The following is a 17,832-nucleotide window of genomic DNA, read 5'->3' on the forward strand; positions in this document are numbered from 1 at the left end:
CGCAGGTTTTCACTCGCACACAGCATGACCAACAACGGTCCCAAGACACTAATAACATGGAGCTCGGACCGTTGCCGTCTCGATCCGCTCAAGCTTCAACCTCGCAGTATGACAACAACGATGCGCAGATTGGCCAGTATGGCTACTCCCACACACAGATGAGCTATGGTCCACCGAACGACCAGTCGGGTTCCGCTTATCAGAGGCACGCCGACATGGTGTACCGGGACCACGGCACTCAACAGCATGGACGAGCGAGGACAGGGCATGTGATGAACTGCAGTTGCAATTTTTGTTTTCTTAACGAGCGTTCATGATCTCTCCTCTCTGAAGTGCTTAGTGTAGACTCATTCCTCTTCTCCTTCAACGATCCACATGCTTCTCATCCTATCTTCCCTCTCATTGTTCACTACTATCGTCAATCTCTCTATGCATTCATCAGTGAGCAATATGTCCAATGTGAATGGTTTACCACTCATCAGCCTGAAGACTTTGCCCTCTGTCTGACTGCAATTGCCCCGAGGCTTCGGCCGTGCCGAAGTCGTGGAATTGACGTCAAGCCGTAGACGAGGACAGCCTATGTATGAATTCATGCCCCGCCTGCATAAGAAATATCCTGCTCGCTATTCCTGACTCCGAGGTGTCCGTAACTTTCTTCATGGTCGATGTCTTGCCTGCAATTGCAGGTGTGGTGACTGAGTGTGCCGTCGAACATGTTACTGTACTTTCACAGTACCCATGTTTATGACATTTGATCCCAGGCGAACTTCTGCTTTCACTCAAAGCGTAAAATCGAGCTTTCCTGGGGCTGACGTGAGGAAGAAAGATTACTACGCAAATGGGTGGATTTGCATCGGTATCAGGCATTGTATGCGAAAACTAAACCTGACAATCAGGCTTTCGATATAGGTTAGTACGAGATGCTCGCAATGGATCCAACCCTCCCGTAGACTCCTATCCGGACCAGGTCCTGGCGGTGGCAGAGAAAGAAATAGGAGGAGCCGGCACCTTGAGACAGACTCGCAGACAGCATCATGCACCTATAGCCAATTGAAGCACTGTAGCGCCTTCCCAAGTCGGCTTTTCGCTCACCCACCTGCGGCCCTTATCCACTGTCTTCCTAGGCTCCAGCAACGGAGTCATTGCTGGCGCTGTTTGTTCATGACGTCCACTTTGCTCATCGCGCAGTACGTCGCGATATTGAAAGGACCTTGTCCGGTGAGCGCATCGGTGACGTTGACATTGACGTGCTTCTCCACAAAGAGTCGGAGTTGACATGTGACATGATCGCGGGTTTGTCGCAAGCACGTAAACCTCGCTTATACCCTTTTTGTTACTCAGCTCATCGGTCAGACGACGAGACGATGATAACAACAATTGCCACCCCCAAATGGTGCTCCTCGATAGAGCGCGCTGCAAGCAGGCTCAGTTTGTGAACGTCGCGCATTTTGACGCAACGGAAGCGTCAACAACTCGGCTGGGAGTCTCATTTGTCCTTCGTCATACTGTGTTGACATGAAGGGGAGAGGACGGAGGAGGCACAAAGGGTGACATCGTTTTACGACGAGAAATTGTAATCTGGTCCAATGATCTCAAGTCTATCAGAGGACGAAGACTCAAAATAGATATATCGTCATGTTATAAAAGAACAGCGATGTCATAGATTGCCTGAGTCACTACGCTACATTGGTGGGAGGTCAGACCTCGGATATATGATGGAGCGCGAAGGCCGGGTTGAAAGGAGAGTTTTGTCCTTGATTCCCCTGCAAAACAGGAAGGCGTATCCCCAAGGTATATAAGTTGACCAACCGCTGCATCCATCCTTGGCTTCGATTCTCTCTGCCAAACGCATCTACAAACAGGACCAGCAGATAAATAGGCGCCACCCCAACCGTAAAGTCGTCCGTGTTGTTAGCTACCATGGATCATTCCCAATAGCCACAAACCTCTCTGAAATTGAGAGAAAGATCATCGAGTCTGAATACGCCAACAAAGAGTATGATAAGACCTTTGAACCCACCGAATTTGGCCAGTTGACCCGAATTGTATTCAGTTGTCCCAGCGATTCGTGCAGGGTACGAAGTCTGGGATATCAGTCTCTTCTGGTTACTAATGTCTTCCACGCCATTCGTGACACCAATGTAACCTCGCCCTCTTTCCCGAACGACCTTTTGCCAGCCGTTGTTGGGGTGGTAACTGTGTGTCCAGTCGATCAGACTGTATGCACGGTGCCCATGTTCAGAACCTTCGACCCAACGCGGGCGTCAGCTATCACCCAGACCGTGAGAGACGCGTTTCCTTGGGTAGCGGGCCAACTCAACGATCCACTGGCAGGGAGGTGAGTTCTGCCCCCAATGCATGACTACTATATGAGAGATCAGATATCTCACAGTTGTATACCCTCGGGATAGACTGGTGAACGACGCTTGCAACGGATCTGGCCTGCCATTAGATTCCTATCCGGACCAGGTCTTGGTGGGAATCAGTATTCCAGGTGATCCCTGTGGCGAGCAAGCCTTCCTCAGCTTGAGAGAATCTTTGGCCATCGATCGTAGCAAGGTTGTGTTGAAGGGCAATACTGGTGACTTCAGTGACTTTGAGCATTACCCTTTCGCGGACAGTCAAAGAGCGGTTCTGTTCCCGGCAACAATTCGCAGGCGCCGAACAGCCTGGGGCAAAGTCAAACAAGACAGGCTCTCTGGCCAGTCGGCGAGTTCTGGCAAGGGGTCCAAGGGAAATAAATCAGCAGGATTGAAAGGGTTATTCGGCAGGTCGAAGTGATCTCGATGTCAATGGGGTGACTCTTGATGTTTCACAGCGGTTTGGCTATATTCGCGACTATCATTTATATCTGCGTTGCTCATCCTGTCTCCCACCATCCGTGATGTTACTTTCAGATCTGTGAATGACAGTCGAAGGGTCGCGATTGAGCTTTGTTCCGTGGGTCTACCAACAAGTTAACTGATGAAGGCGAAGGTCTTCGGCGTCCCACCTGTTCACCGCTGCATTGGGTGTAGCTTTATCCTTTAGTCTTCTGAGAGGCCGCTGCTTTCACTCTCCCGTGCTCGTATGGTTGGCTGGCTTCGATTAACGTGCCAATTGAAAGCTGCATTACTGTGGCTCCCGCGGAGATCCACGATTCAGGGTAAATCAACTCGATGATCGTTATCGGCATGCCTAAGTTACCAATAGACTTGAACCCGATAACGTCGGGAATGTCACAGGACAGCTCTCTCAATTCTACTTCTAGCATCTCTGATCTCTCATTCGCATCTCTACCTCACATCCCTCTGTTATATGCTCCACAGACTACTGACAAAGACAAGACATACACCTATTTCCTCCTCACTCCCTTACCGCCATACCGTTCGCACCATGGCCACCACACACTTCACATACAACCCAATCCCTCTTCCACCTTCCGCTGATCCGGTACACTTCAAGGACTTCGGCAGGAAGGTGGAGGGGTTCGATCCGGCCAAGATCGATGACTCTCAGATGGAGGAGATCATCGAGATGCTCTACAAGGTATGCTTGGCTGGTGTCCTTCGCCTTCAGCGCTCCTCGGCTCATCAGTGTTGTCTCTGTCCCATTCGGTCCTTACTCTACCTGGTGATATGGCCTTTATGAACCACCGCCTCACTGACCAATCATTGATAGCACTCCATTCTTCTCTTCAAGAACCTCAAGCTCACTCCAAAGCAACAATTCGAGATGACCCATGCTTTTGACCCCAAGACAGAGTCATATGGTCATGGCAACAACAAGACCGGTAGTACCAAGGCATCCATCCTTCATCCTGATTTGAAGACCATCCCCCATCAACCTCAAGTACAGCTGATCGGTAATGGACGCGTCCCAGAGGTGTACGAGGGCTTGGATCATGTCAGTTCACCCCAGAGAACCTTGTGTGCGATATATAGACTGACCGGATGACTGTCTGTAGCCACAACTGAAGCACCCGCATCACCGAACATTCCACAAGGAGCCAGTATCTCTGGAAGATGAGGAGAATGGCATCACCCGTTTCTATCGATGGTGAGTGTGACACTCCGTCTGTACTTGAAATGCAGATGCGGTGCTGATCGAAGACGTGAGCGCATAGGCACATCGACGCGGCTCTTTACGCCCTTTCGCCACCCAAGGTCACTACCCTATATGCGGTCAAGGTTCCTCAAGGCGAACCCCAGACTTGTCGATACGATGATGGGACAGGAGATGAGCTCAAAGTACCTCTGGGCGGAACTGTCTGTAAGTGTGTATGTCCGAAGTTGAGCTCTACATTTGACATGTTGCGTGCAGTCGTGAGTGGGAAGAACATGTTTGATATCCTACCGGAGCAATACAAATCGCTAGCGGTACGCACTAAGGTCCGCTACGTGAGTACTGTACTATCGTACCCGCTTTGTAATAGCTGAACGTAGGTAACGTAGGCGCCTCACCCGTACGTATGGATGTCAAAAGCTCACGCTCTCCCTACCGGCCTTGGGATTGAGAACGAGGGACTGGAGATGGATCTGGAAGATCTGCCTGAGTGGGATGAGAGCAAGATCAAGGTGTTCCCAGTTGTGAGTCTCTTCAAGCAATGATTCACCCTCTACATGAGTGGGTGCTGATACAAAATCTCATGCAGTGCTGGAAGAACCCGGTGACAGGCAGTCTGCACCTCCAGGTCCACCCTTGTGGTGCCCATCAACTCCTCATCGACCCACTCCCGCCTACCTCATCTCGGGAAAACGCTTTGTACCCCGACGGTGCAACTGTCACCGATCTCGCCCAAGTCCGTGATATCCTATACAAGCTACAGAGACCCGGTATTTCCCCAGAACTGTGTTATGCTCAGGATTGGGAAGAAGGCGACTTGGTCCTCTTCCATAATCGGGGATTGTTGCATTCGGTCGTGGGAGCGTTCACTCCAGATCAGCTGAGGATGTTCCACCAGGTGAGCCACGTCTGTGTTTTCGGCGGTGTGAAGTCACGGTAAGAACCGCAGTTAATCTCTCTGTGAGTAGTGCAACCTCGCAGCGTCGGATGAACCCCTGGGACCTGATGCAGAAGACCTGAAAACTCACGCTTAGTATATGGACTTGGAGGTTATTGCGGAATGTGTAGTGGCCTTGATCGAGATTTGATATCCGTGACAAACCATCATGAATGAATGCTCTGTACAGTCAAGGTGTACGACGCAAACACATCATCGTAAGAAGAACCGAGAATGCAACGTCTAGTTTGGGATGTGGACGGTCCTCACGAGATACACCAACTTCACTGGCATGAGCTTTAGAGCTACCGGTAAGCTGCCATCAATCCAGATTGTCCCTCTCTCAACATCTCCACCATTGTATGAATATACTACTCGAGTACTGTATGTTGGAGCTCTCTTCATCTATGCTCACTGCCAGACCAAGCCTTGGGGAAGCGCTGCCTTGCACATGCGCAGCTGTGTTCGTCCGTCGCAGAACTCGTACTTGCTGTCGAGCTTGAATTCGTCAATGGGGTAGTACGGGAGACCTGAATTTGTTCGTGATGACAGAGGACATTGCACTTGTCGGTGAGCACAGCTCCAGTCCTTGCCGACAAATTGTATCAGCAGGTGATGATTCTATAGTAGCCATGATTGTTGGCAAGCTTCGCTCCCGTTGATCGATGAATACCCCCGAAGTTGGGATGGAATGAACTCTTGACGGCAGTATCGGCGCATCGACCAATCGGCGATGTCATTCGTATCCGCTGCTTATGCAGTACAAATCGGAAAGTGGTCCTTTACTTCGAGCCGACCACCCCAGATTCATGCGAACTAGCTCACAACCGAGATGCTTTTGATAGGACAACTAGCTAATGCATCTGCTGATCTACCTGCTGCCCCAAGTCTATTGTATCTACACCAAAAGCGCACCTTTCCGTTTTTCGCTACTTTTGCTGCCCTCGTGTCGCACCCTCTTTGGGTTATCCTCGGCCCGTGCTGGCAAAGATCGGGTCAAAGCAGAGTAGAATGTCACTTGCTCTTCTTGCCGGTGAATCTATCGATCAACTCAGACGCTCGCCCTGCAAATCTGCCACCCTTTTTGCCAAGGCTTCCCCGCTGTCCTGACACCGCCGACCACTCTACTTCTTTGCCGTATTCCCATCCACAAACGGGATTCAAGCAGTATGTCTTGGGGGACCGTTGTGTGTAATATTGATCGGATTTGCTCTTATCCACCTCAACGACAGAGTATAAAGATTTTTTGCACTTCTTGCACGTCGCGTCGAGTTGGTTCGGTGGGTGCGTTGGATCAGCTTCAACTGTAGGTCCACCGAATAGAGGTGTGACAGGAGAGTCAAGCAGGTGGAGCGTCCCATCATTGTTGGCAACCCACCAGACCTGTTTGCTGGGCCGTGAACCCTCACCCCCAGACTGGATAGGCCCGTTCCACGTGGCCTCGCCATACGAACTCCACTCATCAGGATTTGCTGTGGCGGAACCTTGATTAGCTTGAGCCAGGTAGGTGGTTCCGGTTGGCTGATGCTGGGAGTAAGCTCGGCCTCCCTGATTCATGGAGCCAGAAGAGAATGGCTGGCTTTCCACCGGATAGGTGTATTGGCCATTGGTCAGAGCCCCTGTTTGATATTGGGCCGCGGAGGACTGGCCTCCAGTGTCAACGGCCTTGCCTTTCCAACGACTTTCGTTGGAGTTATCGTAGTACCCTTCGTTCTCAGGCGAGAGAACAGGAGTCTTGGCAGGGCAGCGATCGTTTGGGCACCTGACGTAAGGTCGACCTCGTTCGTCATAAGCAGTCTTGAAGATAGAGTTGCATGAGTAACAACTAGATCCATACTCGCTTCTCTTTCCGGACATCGTTATGGAAGACAGAAGAAGGAAAAAAGTGTGTGTGTATCAAGTCAGTGTGTGTGCAATTTGAGCTTGTGCGAGGAGGTGACTGGTAAGGAGATGCGAGCAGAAAATGGTTCGGGCTTCCATTTTATACCTTTTTGTGGATCGCTTGCAGTATCAAGCCTGGAGCGATTCGAAGGCTTGCATTATGTGTCCTCGGAAGATGACTGAAAGGATTTCGACAGGGTCCTTATCTCCAGGCCAGTTACGGAAGGAATAGCAGGACTTGATCAAAGGCTTCTCTCGATGAATCTCATCATAACAGCGACCGCGGTAAAACGACACAAAGGACGGGATACGATGCTGCCAGCTCGTCATATCACCGGACCCATGACTTCACGCCCGCTCAAACAGAACGTCATCAGAGGAGGTGAAAAGTGACGATTGAAGACCACAAACATTGGCTGATATGGACCGTGCCCTTCCCTTCCTTATCTTGAGGCTGTGCGCTGACGTCGCCATGAAGTATACGTCCGATGCTACTGTACTCTTCGAGACTTGCGTGATTACTTGTGAGGAAGACATTCAAGTGCAATGAAGGAGAGAGTAGACAAAGGTTATCTCTCAACGATTTCCAGCATGGTGTGCGGGTCAGCGTGCGAAGGCGATACCGTTAGCTTCTTCGCCCAATCCTCATCATAAAAGTCCGACAGACAGATGAGGTCGAGACCCATGACGTGCTACTACCAAGAATGTCAATCTTCTCGCGACACACCAACCAAATCTGAGAATCATTCTTCATAGATACAGTAGAAGACGCCTGACCTGAAACTCAAGGTAGAACTCAGGGTGCGACCCAGGGGATCCCTTGATGCTTTGCGATGCGTCAGAGGAGGAAGAAGTCGGCTGAGAGGATACAAGGGTCCCAAAGGCGAAAGTGTTTTCAGTCTCAGACTGGTTCTGAAGGGAGACAAACAGTACCCTAATTTTCCCATGTAGAACGCTTCGTGGCAAAGACCAGGGAGAAGAACAGAGATGGCGCCAGCCGACGGTGAATAGGAAGTTGTTTGTTCCTAAAAAAGCAGGTCACGTTTTTGACAATCACTTTGTAATTACTATTCGAAAGGCATGAAGGACAGACCTGATCCCCCGTTCGCTGCGGCGAGGACTTATCCTTTGATGTAGTCCATACTGCTCATGTATGCACTGTTCTGGTAGCACAGCGTTTCACCTATGACAATGGATCCCTCATCTGCCCAGCTAGACATTTATCGCGTCCCGAGAGATGCCACATTCGAGGTCACCGCTATCACGTGCCTGAGGAGGAGAGAGATATCGAACATCAACAACAGTCAAAATCCGCTATGACTCTGCCCTCACACGCATCCATTGACACCGACAACGACTGAACTTTGGAACACGACGACGCACTGAGAAGACATGTACGTCCAGAGATGACAGACTGCGGTCTGCTATCACATGATTCCCACCGATGAGGCATTGTCATCATCTGTCATGACGGACCCGATCAAACCCCGGCGCAAGGTACGTGCGGCTTCGTCGGTCTGTCCATCTGAGGACATGTTCTTTCCTGACATTCTTCTTGATGGCTCTTAGGTAGCCACACAAATCTCGCTCGCGCCGTCACCATCGCCATCGGTCTCTTCGTCCACACTGAGAGCTACGGATCAACCTCGAATTCGAGCCAAAATCTCCTCAGCGTCCATCAACGCTTCCCCGTCTTCGTCTGAGAGACCATCAATACGATCTACCCCTTCGTCCCAATCACTTCGCGCTTCTACACCTTCCTCGCGTGCTCGATCACATGTTCCTCCAGATACCACCACACCTCATGCCCGCGTCAACACTCGCACACCTACCCATAGTACTTCGACACCTGGTATCTCCTCCGGTCGACCGGCACCTGGTGGAAGCAGTACGAGTACGCCGGTAGCGAGAGTGAGAGGCACCAGACCAGTGGTAAATGAAGCGACCTCGTCACCTCATACACCAAATGCTGGTGGTCTAGAGAATGTGACGATCAGGACTAGAGCGTTGTCGTTGAAGAATACGCCGGGAGATAGATCACCAGTTGTGAGAATTAAACCTTCGACAGCGACGTCGACACCTATCGTTGCGACTGTGGCTACACTGTCCGCTCTGCCGACACCAATTCATGTGCCTATCGAGCAACCGTTATCATCGCCTGGACTCGGCGTGGAAGTGGACACACTACATGATACCCCGGGTGGCTGGATCAGACATGGTTCACCGGAGAAAATAGATGTAGACGAATCGTCTTCCGCCGGACCATCTTCGGACCAGTCTGTTCCACCGCCCATACCTCGTGGATCACCCACCATCCCACCTTCCGCATACGCTCATCATGCTCTCGCCCATGTCAGCCCTCATCCAACAGCTTCTGCACCGACTTCCCCAGGCCCATTTTCCACCTCCACTTTCTCTGACATCCCTCGCTCGGCGCCGCGGAATCACCCACATATCAGAGCTCGACTACCATTCAATCCACATACAAACCACCCTCCACCATTACCACGCCCACCGGAGAGCCCAGAACTAAGGCCTGTAGATCTACCGATATTGACCCCGGCAAGATCGTCAGAGGAATGGTCGAGAGCGGGTTCGAGCTCGAGGAAATATAGTGCGAGCGAGAGCGAACATAGTGGTGTTCTTCTGAAAATCGACATGGACGATGTTAGTCCGGAGAATCGAGATAGGCTGAGTGGAGCAACGGCAGTCAATGTTGAGGTTATGGATGTAGGTGGCAAGGAGGGAGATGTGGAAGTGGACGAGGTATTGGAGACCAACGCTGAAGAGGCTAAAGTGAACAGAAAGGTGTGTCTTGACTTATTATGAGTGTTTGCTCTGGAGAGAAATGCTGATGAAGGTCAAAGATCGCCGACTTGGAGATATCCAATGCAAGTTTACTTGCTATCAACAAGACTTTAGAAGGTGAGTGTGGGACAAATCGTGCGCCGTGACATAGTCGCCGCAAACTGAATTTGTCGCCTTTTGCAGCTACGAAATCTAAACAACGCACAGAGATACTCAAACTTCGTCGAATGTTACGTGAATCCCTAGCTGGAGGTGCTGTCCATCCGCTCAGCGCTACCGCCCCGTTTCACTCACCTCTGGGTCTCTTCTCGCCCTCCATCGATCTGACATCCGACGAGATGAATATCGATCCCACTGATCTTTTATTCGAAGAGGAAATGGCGGATCCTCAGCTCGATGCTAGATGGGATAAGATAGCAGATCTGGTGAGCACGATGAAGAGGAGAGGTGAAGTGGCGGTGGAGAGGGGGAAGGAGGAGGTCAAAGTGGGGCCGGGGAGAGTGTTGGGTTGGGCCGAGATGGAAGAGAGAGCAGCAGACGCTAGTGTTGATTCTGGTGGGATGGTGGGTGAGACCACGCTGGAAGATATGGCGGAGGTGGATGGAGTTGAGGATCATCTTTGAAAGAGGGAAAAAACGAGGGTCAAGGGGACAACACCGGAAGAGAACCGAAACAGAACGAGAGTTCGACCCCGAAAAGAGGAAGCACTCAGCTATGCCTCCAATGTGTATAACAACTTCGACAGAGTGTTTTCTTATAGCAATGTACCAAATACCATGCATGTAGGATTAGATTGTGCAGATGTGATTATAACGTACACAAACTGTGCTGGTAATACAGTGGATCTATCTAAAGTATATCATCACCATTGTCATGTCATGGTGAGATCAAGAGGTTTTTTCTTTTTTCTCTTATTCCTCTCTCCGTTCCGGGCTTCCTTTCCCCCTCTAATTGATATCTATGTGTGAGACTGCCCAATGTCTCTCCGTCTATTGATTGCCCCGTGAGATGACCCATGCTTCCACTGTGCAGAACCCCCACTCGGACTCTAAGCAGCACGACTTCCCTGTGCAGCCTTGTAATCCTCCAGGATCTCCGCCTTCCTCTCCTTCCTCTCTCCAGCGAGGGTCATAGCGAACTTGGACCTGTCTCGGAACCAGGCACCGTAGTAGTAGAAGACGTAGATGGGGATGGTGACGAGAGCCGCGACGACACCGAGGATCGTGGAAGGCCATTCGAGGTGGAGTCGGTAAGATGGACCGCCAACGTTGTTGTAGACTGATGAGATGAGATGAAAATGAGATGTCAGCTGTAGTACAAGGAGAGGCAATAGTGAAACGCACATGGTGTAGAATACATGGCGGCAACACCGGCCAAGAAGTCTCGAGCAAGACCGTTACCTCCAGTAGCAGAAGCAGAGTAAGGTCCATAAGCAGCGATCATACTGCGTCATTTCAAAAATATCAGTGAACATCCTCACTCAGTGCCACGACGGAACGCGGCGCAACTCACTAGTCGATGGTAGACATATAGATGGCAAAGTTGGCGATACCGACAAGCACCGAGAAGATCATGGGGCCAATCCAGTGGGTGTGAGGGGGACCAAGAGATGTCCAAGCGAAACCGAAGAGACCGATGGCTTCGAGGGGAGCGACTATGGAAAAACGAATCAGCCTCGGCCAAGTGAGGAGATAGCGGGCAATGTACTTACGGAAGAGAAGAGGCTTCAGTCGGATTTCAGGAGGAGTGTTGTCCGGGTCCTTGGCAAGTTGCTTTCGTTGAGAGTACAATGGAGGAATGTAGATGAGATACGCGAGAAAGTAACCAATTGCGATGCTACATGAAGTCCGTCAGCGACTCAGATTGAAACAAGGATACCACAACTCACGGGACAAAGGTCAAAGCCATCTGCTCAGTAGTGAAACCCCACTGTTGATAGACGGGTGTGAAGGCTTCCAAGAAAGTGAAGATAAGAGCGTCCGAGAAACCAGAGAGCAACGAAAGACAAAGAACGATAGGTTCTCGAACGAACATCTCGAAGGGTCGGACCCAGGTTCGGACGATTTCGTGCCACGAGAACCTCTCTTTGAATGTTCGCAATTCGTTAGGTCCGTAGATGTGGACCTCACCCTCCGCTCGAAGTCGTTTAGCTTCTCGGTCGAGAAGAATGGTAGTTCGTGTTTCGGGCACAGTGAAGAAATGGAGGATTTGGACGAAACCACCAAAGATGAGTTGAAGCCAGCAGATCCATCCCCTGTAAGCGACAAACACAAGTGGTCAGTAACGTCGATGAAAGTATTGATCGTTGTCAACAGCCATTCGCTCACCAGCTCAAATTGGCCTGAACGAAAGGTCCAACGATAGGACCAATGACACTTCCCTATTCAAGACGTGAGCTGTCCCCTCCCACTTTTCATTCGACGTCTCATACTTACTCCTACTGAAGAGAAGACGATGAATGCCACAGCCCATTGTTGCTCGTTAGGCTCGTACAGATCGGCAACTGAGAATCACAAAGAGTGATACAGGTAAGCTGGTTGGCGCACGAGATAGAAGAGCGATGGACTTTACGTACCCATACCGAGAGTGACGGAGCCACCCGCGGAAGAAAGACCACCGAGGGCTCGGGCGACGATGACTGTGCCGAAGTTTGGAGCGAGCGCCGCAAGAATTTGCCATACTGTAGCGCAGTGTGAGTTTCTGCTCCTTTCAGATGCCGACTGATGCGGAGTTGAGGATGTGCTCACTGTTGACGAAGAACAGAGAAGCTTGCAAGATTGGCCTTCGACCCAGTTCCTCTGACCAGGGAGCCCAGAGTTCACATCCGAAAGCATAACAGATCAAGAAGATCATCTGACCGACTCTGGCCTTCGCAGCGCTGATGCCAAATTTTTCGATCAAGAAATCCACACCGTTCGCATAGATGGAAGCGTTGAAGTTCATGGAACATTGGACGATGAAGATGACTGTCAGAATGGTCCATTTCTTCCTTGGGGTCCAAGCGAAACCCAGGACTTCGGGAGCCTCTTCCTCTTGTAGGATATGTCGATTCGTTCCGTCTACGGTATCGCCTCGACGAGGTCTGGGTCGAGCAAGTGGTTCACCGTTCGGACCCAAACCAGCATCGTTGACATGAGAAATCTGAAGACCCTCGGGCTTGACAGGAGGGAGTAGACTCAGTGCAGTCCCCCTGGGTTTCTGATCACGACTCGTTTGGGCCGAAGTCGCGGGTTTGGGAGGGTAGCTATTGTTGTTGTTGTTGTTGGACTTGGGGAAGGGGAATGTACCCGTCGCCGTTTCGCTAGATGACGCTCCGTCGCTCGACATGATGTTGATCCGTCTAATCACCGCAGGAGTGATGAAGAGTGGATATCGATGTTCAATCTACAGATCAATTGTCAAGAAAAGAAAGAGAAAAGTTGCAAGTGAACATGCATGCATACGCGTATGGTGGGGGTATCTTTATGAAAATACCCAGCGTATCTCTGCCAAAAGCGACTGACTCATCGGAAGAGCGAAAACTCTATCATGGATGCATGCGCCGACCTTCTAGGACAGGGAGGAATTCTTGCTATTTCGGGTCTAGCTCTCAGACCCGCACGTCACCAAAGATCTTCCTCCCTGTACCATCCGAGCTTGGATCGAACGCCTTCCTTTCGGCAGTCGTCCGAGATAGGGACCGAGCGCATCTTATGTCCTTTCAAGCAGGTAGCGCAAGTTGATGAGATTACCGGGGGACGGGGGAGCGCTGTACGCGAGAAAAAATTCCATCTGGATCGCTTGTCACTTTTGACGTCAGACGAATGCAATATGAAGGCTATAATAAGAGATACACATCCCTTGTTACGGTATCATTCTTCCTGCCCTTCTGATTCATTCCTACGGGGCAACAGAGGGGGAGGGGGGAGGGGGAATGAACATGATGGTATGTAAAAAAGTAAAAAAAAAAAAAACAACAACGACGTCATACAGGGCTGACTTGCCGCTTTTGCCGCGGCCGATGGGATGGGACAAGACGCTCTGACACCCCGAGGAAAAGAAAAGCTGTCCGTTGTTGAACAATCAGCAAAAGCAGCCTTCCCTGGGTTGGTGACGGGTCCTTTTTCGCCTGAACGATGGACTGAAATAGATCACATCAAGCCCCGACCCCCGATCCGACTTGCCGTCGGTAAGTCGCATTCCTGACCCTGCATTGTAGAACAGTGGCTTTTCCGAGGGACTAGAACGGTGCGTGTCGTGATCGGGTGGCGTACTTTGGGCAGCCTTGGGCACCCGAAATTGTTCCTTGTCAGAGCTCGTTGCCCCGTCGGGGTGCTCAGTCAGTAGCATGGGGTCCTAGCGATTTTGCATGAGGTCTTTTAGCTGAGACCGCATGACTTGGCCGCAGTCAGAGCTGCACAGCGGACTCGAATCCTCCGAGGGAAGCAATAATCCAGCTGCAGGATACCGCCTGCTCGTTGGAACAAAGCAGGCACCCCGCGCACTTGTCTGAACAATGTACGAGTAGCGCTGGGCGTCTTCTCATTCGTCGCTCAAGATGTCAATGCAGCTCGCGCGATATCTTCCGAGGTGAGATACACACACACACGTACCCAGGAGTGTCTATGGTATTCACCACCCCAGCACGGAAAGGGGACGAGAGATCGCTTCGGATCGCATCCTGGTCTAGAGCCGCCCGTGTCTGAACGGGGAGAAATTGCAGACTTACTAAGCTTGCCTGATTCCATCGATCCGCGTGGTTCTGAGCTGCCCGAGAGCTGATAGGGTTTTTCCACAAATCGTGTCGCGGCTGAGAGGTTGAGTCGACAATGTAGCGAGAAGCCTTACGACTGAATTAGCGTTACGGCGCACTCCGCTTGTACAAGCACTGTCAGTATATCGACAGTCGATAACGAGGCTTTGTACAGCACAATCTGTCTCGCGTTGGGAACCGGCGCTATGTTTTCCTGAGCGATAACATGCGGAAGCTGTTCTCTACTCGTCTGCTACCCTTCGATCTTCACTATTGCGGATCTGGAGGTATGCATCTCGTAGGCTTCATTCATCCAGCGCTAAGGTGCTTGAACATCTGGTAATTGGCTTGACTCAAATCCTCGTCGATCAGACGTGCTTGTGTTAAGTGCGGGGTGACTGCTTGAGGATATCCTAAATGCCGTGAGAACCAACTTGCTCAGGCGAGAGGAAGGCGCACAGTGGGTATGGAAAGTCGAAACGAGCAAAGTCGCCCCCAATGAAACGGTAGATCTCGGTACGTGGTCTGGTAGCGGGAGGGAGTTCCTCAAGCCAAGCCTGAAGAGAATCCACTTCCAACGGGGCCGTCTTTGTAGACGCGTATAGAGATGCAGAAGTCGCTGAATATGATACAGTCATGATAGCAGCTGCGTGCCACGTTCAAGCACGAAACGAAATTTATTGTTTCCGCCCTTTTACCAGAGTTGCTCCGGACGTTTACACTCGTTTGACCTTGTCTATCATCTCAACCTTGAACTTGCTGCCAAAGGAGTGCTCCACTATTTCACAGTATATCACCACCCCGAGATGGACATCGACGACGACGATGCCTTCTTGTATGGCGAGCAGACGCCCCCCCAAAATACTGCCGAGCTGCCAGCTCTTCCTGCCGCTGTCGTTGCACGTGAGTCGCGTTTCCGTCTCGGGCGACTTTGAGGTACTGTCTTGCTGACGATGTGAGTTCATGCACCAGCTGCTGTGTCCTCCGGTACCACAGGTACTGTTCCCGCAGCCATTAAAAGTGCGCCTGCAAGTGGATTGAGTGCTTCCATGGCAGCGTAAGCTTCCTTCTTCTGATGATAGGGAATAAACCGCAAGCTGATTCAAGCTTCCTAGATCCCTCGCGGCATACGGTATCGAACCTTCAGCAGCTATAGCTGAGAATCCGGAGGATGGAGGAGTGGAGGAAGAAGATGACGAAGGCGTGGATAACGATGACTCGGAAGATGATTCGGACGAAGACGATGTGAAGCTTGTCTTTAGTGGACAAAATACTCGAGCTCTTGATCTGAGGTTTGTTCAGTATCTTTGACTCGGTCTGAGCGCTCGTGAGGTGCTGATTCTCTGTTGTGGGACATGAAGAAAACCGCAAAACCAACCGTCTAATGTCATAGGGATTGGTAAATGGGCCCATACGAGTACCGGAGCTGCTGCTCCTGCCACGCCAAGTACACCTCAGCCTGTCTCTACTCCTACGAAAGGTAAGCTTCCGAACACTCAATTCTGTGAGTGAAAGAAGCTGACAGAAAGCTGCACAGCAGTCCAACCCACAGCAAACCAAACGACAGAATACAACCCCGCTCCTCGACCTACACCCACCAACGCGTTGTCGAATCCTCCAATCCCTCCCACCGCTGGTGACCCAGCAACGACCACAACACTGCAACCGCAGACCCAACCCACCAATGCGAATCTCCCGCCGTCTTCACTGCCACCGGTCACGGCTCTCAGTACTGCACCCAAGATCGATCCGACAAATCCTTCGGGAATCATCCCTTCGACGGGTCAGTCTGTATTCGAAATTGATATGACTCAATTCGAAGGCTCGGGTCAACCTTGGAGAAGACCAGGCAGCGATATTTCAGATTGGTTCAATTATGGATTTGACGAGATAACTTATCCAAAATATCTGAGATATAGAGCAGAGATGGAACAAGGTCGAGCGGCCCTTGTGAGTTGTCCCCCTCACCGTCTATGACGATGTGCTGATTGGTGTCTTGTTATTTGTCTTAGGCCAACCTTCCACCAATGGCATCCCTTCCGCCTGATATCGCCAACATGCTCCATGTTCAACAGAACATGAACATGCAGATGGGTATGCCGATGAACGGAAGTCAGATGAACCCCATGAACGCGATGAACGCGATGAACATGATGAATGGAATGGGATTCAACCCCCAGATGCAAGCGCAAATGCAGCAGATGATGGCAATGCAAGGGATGGATATGGGCATCGGAATGGGTGGAGGAGGTCAAGGCGGTTTTGGAAACATGCAAGGACAGATGCAGGGGCAGGGACAAGGTATGGGTCAGGGAATGCAACAGGGGAATAGTGCGAGGCAAGGTGTGTCATTACTATCAAAGTCGGATTCTAGGACTAGACACTGATGTAGCGATTAGGTAACGTGCGACCGAGTGCAACGCCTGTGCCTCAGCCGGGACCCGCGGGGACGCCAGAAGTGGGAGAAGAGTCCCTCAAACAAGAGGAGGGTGTTGAAACCGTGAGTGTGACCAACGGTAGAACGGGACGCTCCCAGACAAGACGACTGATTGTGATCGGCGCAGGCTGGAGGCGAAGCCCAGGCTGGAGATGTCAATGTAGCGATGGGTACGCAGGGAACAAGAGGGAGAGGAATGGTTTCAGGACGAGGTATGCCCACTCGTGGAGTGGCTTTGCGGGGTCGAGGAGGCGGTAAGTCAGGTGCTATTTACTGGCGGGCGAATGGCTGATTGCCGGGGAATCAATGTTCGTAGTACCTCTTGGCCCTCGTGCTGCAGCGAGTGTCCCGTTCCCTAATGCCCCCACCGGACCGAAAGCCGGTCGTTTCAGGGACAAGGATCGAGTCGATACTTCTGGTGCTGGATCGCTCGATTACGGAGCTAGCGAGGGTGGTTCGGACAGAGGACGAAGTAGGAGTTATAGTCCTGTCAAGAAGAGCGGAAGCAGTCGACGATTTTCGAGAAGGGAAAGGGAGAGGGAAAGGAGTTACGATTCTTACAGTTCAGATTACAGTTCGCCTCCTCCACCTTCGGAGCGAAGTAAGAGTAAAGATAAAGATAGGGAGAGAGACAAGGACAGGGATAGGGATAGGGATAAGGATAAGGATAAGGATAAGGATAGGAAACGGTCGTCGAGAAGAGATAGGGAGAAGGAGAGGGATAAGGATGATGAGGTGCGAAGTAAGAGGAAGAGAGAAGATGGTGGCTCGGCCACTTTGGGTCCGGAAGGTTGGCAATCTGAAGAAGAAGAGGAGAGGAGAGGATCAAGGTGAGTCCCCGTCATCGCCATCACGGTTTTGTTGGCAATTCTCGGTGCTGATCATCGAGTCTTTCATCATTGTTCGGCACCGATTGCAGTAGTAGACGGAAGAGATCATCTAGTTCTGAAGAAGAGAGACGTTCTCGACGAAGCAAGAGAAGATGATTCAAAG

The 17,832-nt window shown here is 51.2% G+C and overlaps 5 protein-coding genes across 5 annotated transcripts; 3 read left to right on the top strand and 2 right to left on the bottom strand.

Annotated features, from left to right (window-relative positions):
* Window positions 1-3,375: 3,375 nt before the first annotated feature.
* Window positions 3,376-5,078, top strand: IAR55_004720 (uncharacterized protein; the record flags this gene model as incomplete). Its single annotated transcript, XM_066947817.1, has 8 exons — window positions 3,376-3,528; window positions 3,661-3,885; window positions 3,947-4,038; window positions 4,106-4,251; window positions 4,303-4,379; window positions 4,434-4,568; window positions 4,634-4,942; window positions 5,013-5,078. The coding sequence occupies 8 exons, from the start codon at window positions 3,376-3,378 to the stop codon at window positions 5,076-5,078; spliced, it is 1,203 nt and encodes a 400-aa protein (XP_066801276.1).
* A 917-nt stretch (window positions 5,079-5,995) lies between these two features.
* On the bottom strand, window positions 5,996-6,838 carry IAR55_004721 (uncharacterized protein; the record flags this gene model as incomplete). Its single annotated transcript, XM_066947818.1, has 1 exon — window positions 5,996-6,838. The coding sequence occupies one exon, from the start codon at window positions 6,836-6,838 to the stop codon at window positions 5,996-5,998; it is 843 nt and encodes a 280-aa protein (XP_066801277.1).
* Window positions 6,839-8,329: 1,491 nt separating this feature from the next.
* On the top strand, window positions 8,330-10,293 carry IAR55_004722 (uncharacterized protein; the record flags this gene model as incomplete). The annotated part of the gene is made up of 4 exons (XM_066947819.1): window positions 8,330-8,359; window positions 8,432-9,670; window positions 9,730-9,787; window positions 9,854-10,293. The coding sequence occupies 4 exons, from the start codon at window positions 8,330-8,332 to the stop codon at window positions 10,291-10,293; spliced, it is 1,767 nt and encodes a 588-aa protein (XP_066801278.1).
* A 425-nt stretch (window positions 10,294-10,718) lies between these two features.
* On the bottom strand, window positions 10,719-12,997 carry IAR55_004723 (uncharacterized protein; the record flags this gene model as incomplete). Its single annotated transcript, XM_066947820.1, has 9 exons — window positions 10,719-10,948; window positions 11,014-11,114; window positions 11,183-11,324; window positions 11,382-11,506; window positions 11,559-11,924; window positions 11,998-12,050; window positions 12,106-12,173; window positions 12,246-12,350; window positions 12,418-12,997. 9 exons carry the CDS (start codon window positions 12,995-12,997, stop codon window positions 10,719-10,721), a joined length of 1,770 nt encoding a protein of 589 aa, XP_066801279.1.
* Window positions 12,998-15,208: 2,211 nt separating this feature from the next.
* On the top strand, window positions 15,209-17,825 carry IAR55_004724 (uncharacterized protein; the record flags this gene model as incomplete). Its single annotated transcript, XM_066947821.1, has 10 exons — window positions 15,209-15,305; window positions 15,375-15,459; window positions 15,518-15,694; window positions 15,764-15,882; window positions 15,940-16,352; window positions 16,415-16,745; window positions 16,802-16,902; window positions 16,967-17,093; window positions 17,156-17,669; window positions 17,759-17,825. The coding sequence occupies 10 exons, from the start codon at window positions 15,209-15,211 to the stop codon at window positions 17,823-17,825; spliced, it is 2,031 nt and encodes a 676-aa protein (XP_066801280.1).
* Between the last annotated feature and the right edge of the window lie 7 nt (window positions 17,826-17,832).

Source organism: Kwoniella newhampshirensis, chromosome 9 (assembly GCF_039105145.1).
Source record: "Kwoniella newhampshirensis strain CBS 13917 chromosome 9, whole genome shotgun sequence".
Taxonomy (NCBI): Eukaryota; Fungi; Basidiomycota; class Tremellomycetes; order Tremellales; family Cryptococcaceae; genus Kwoniella; species Kwoniella newhampshirensis.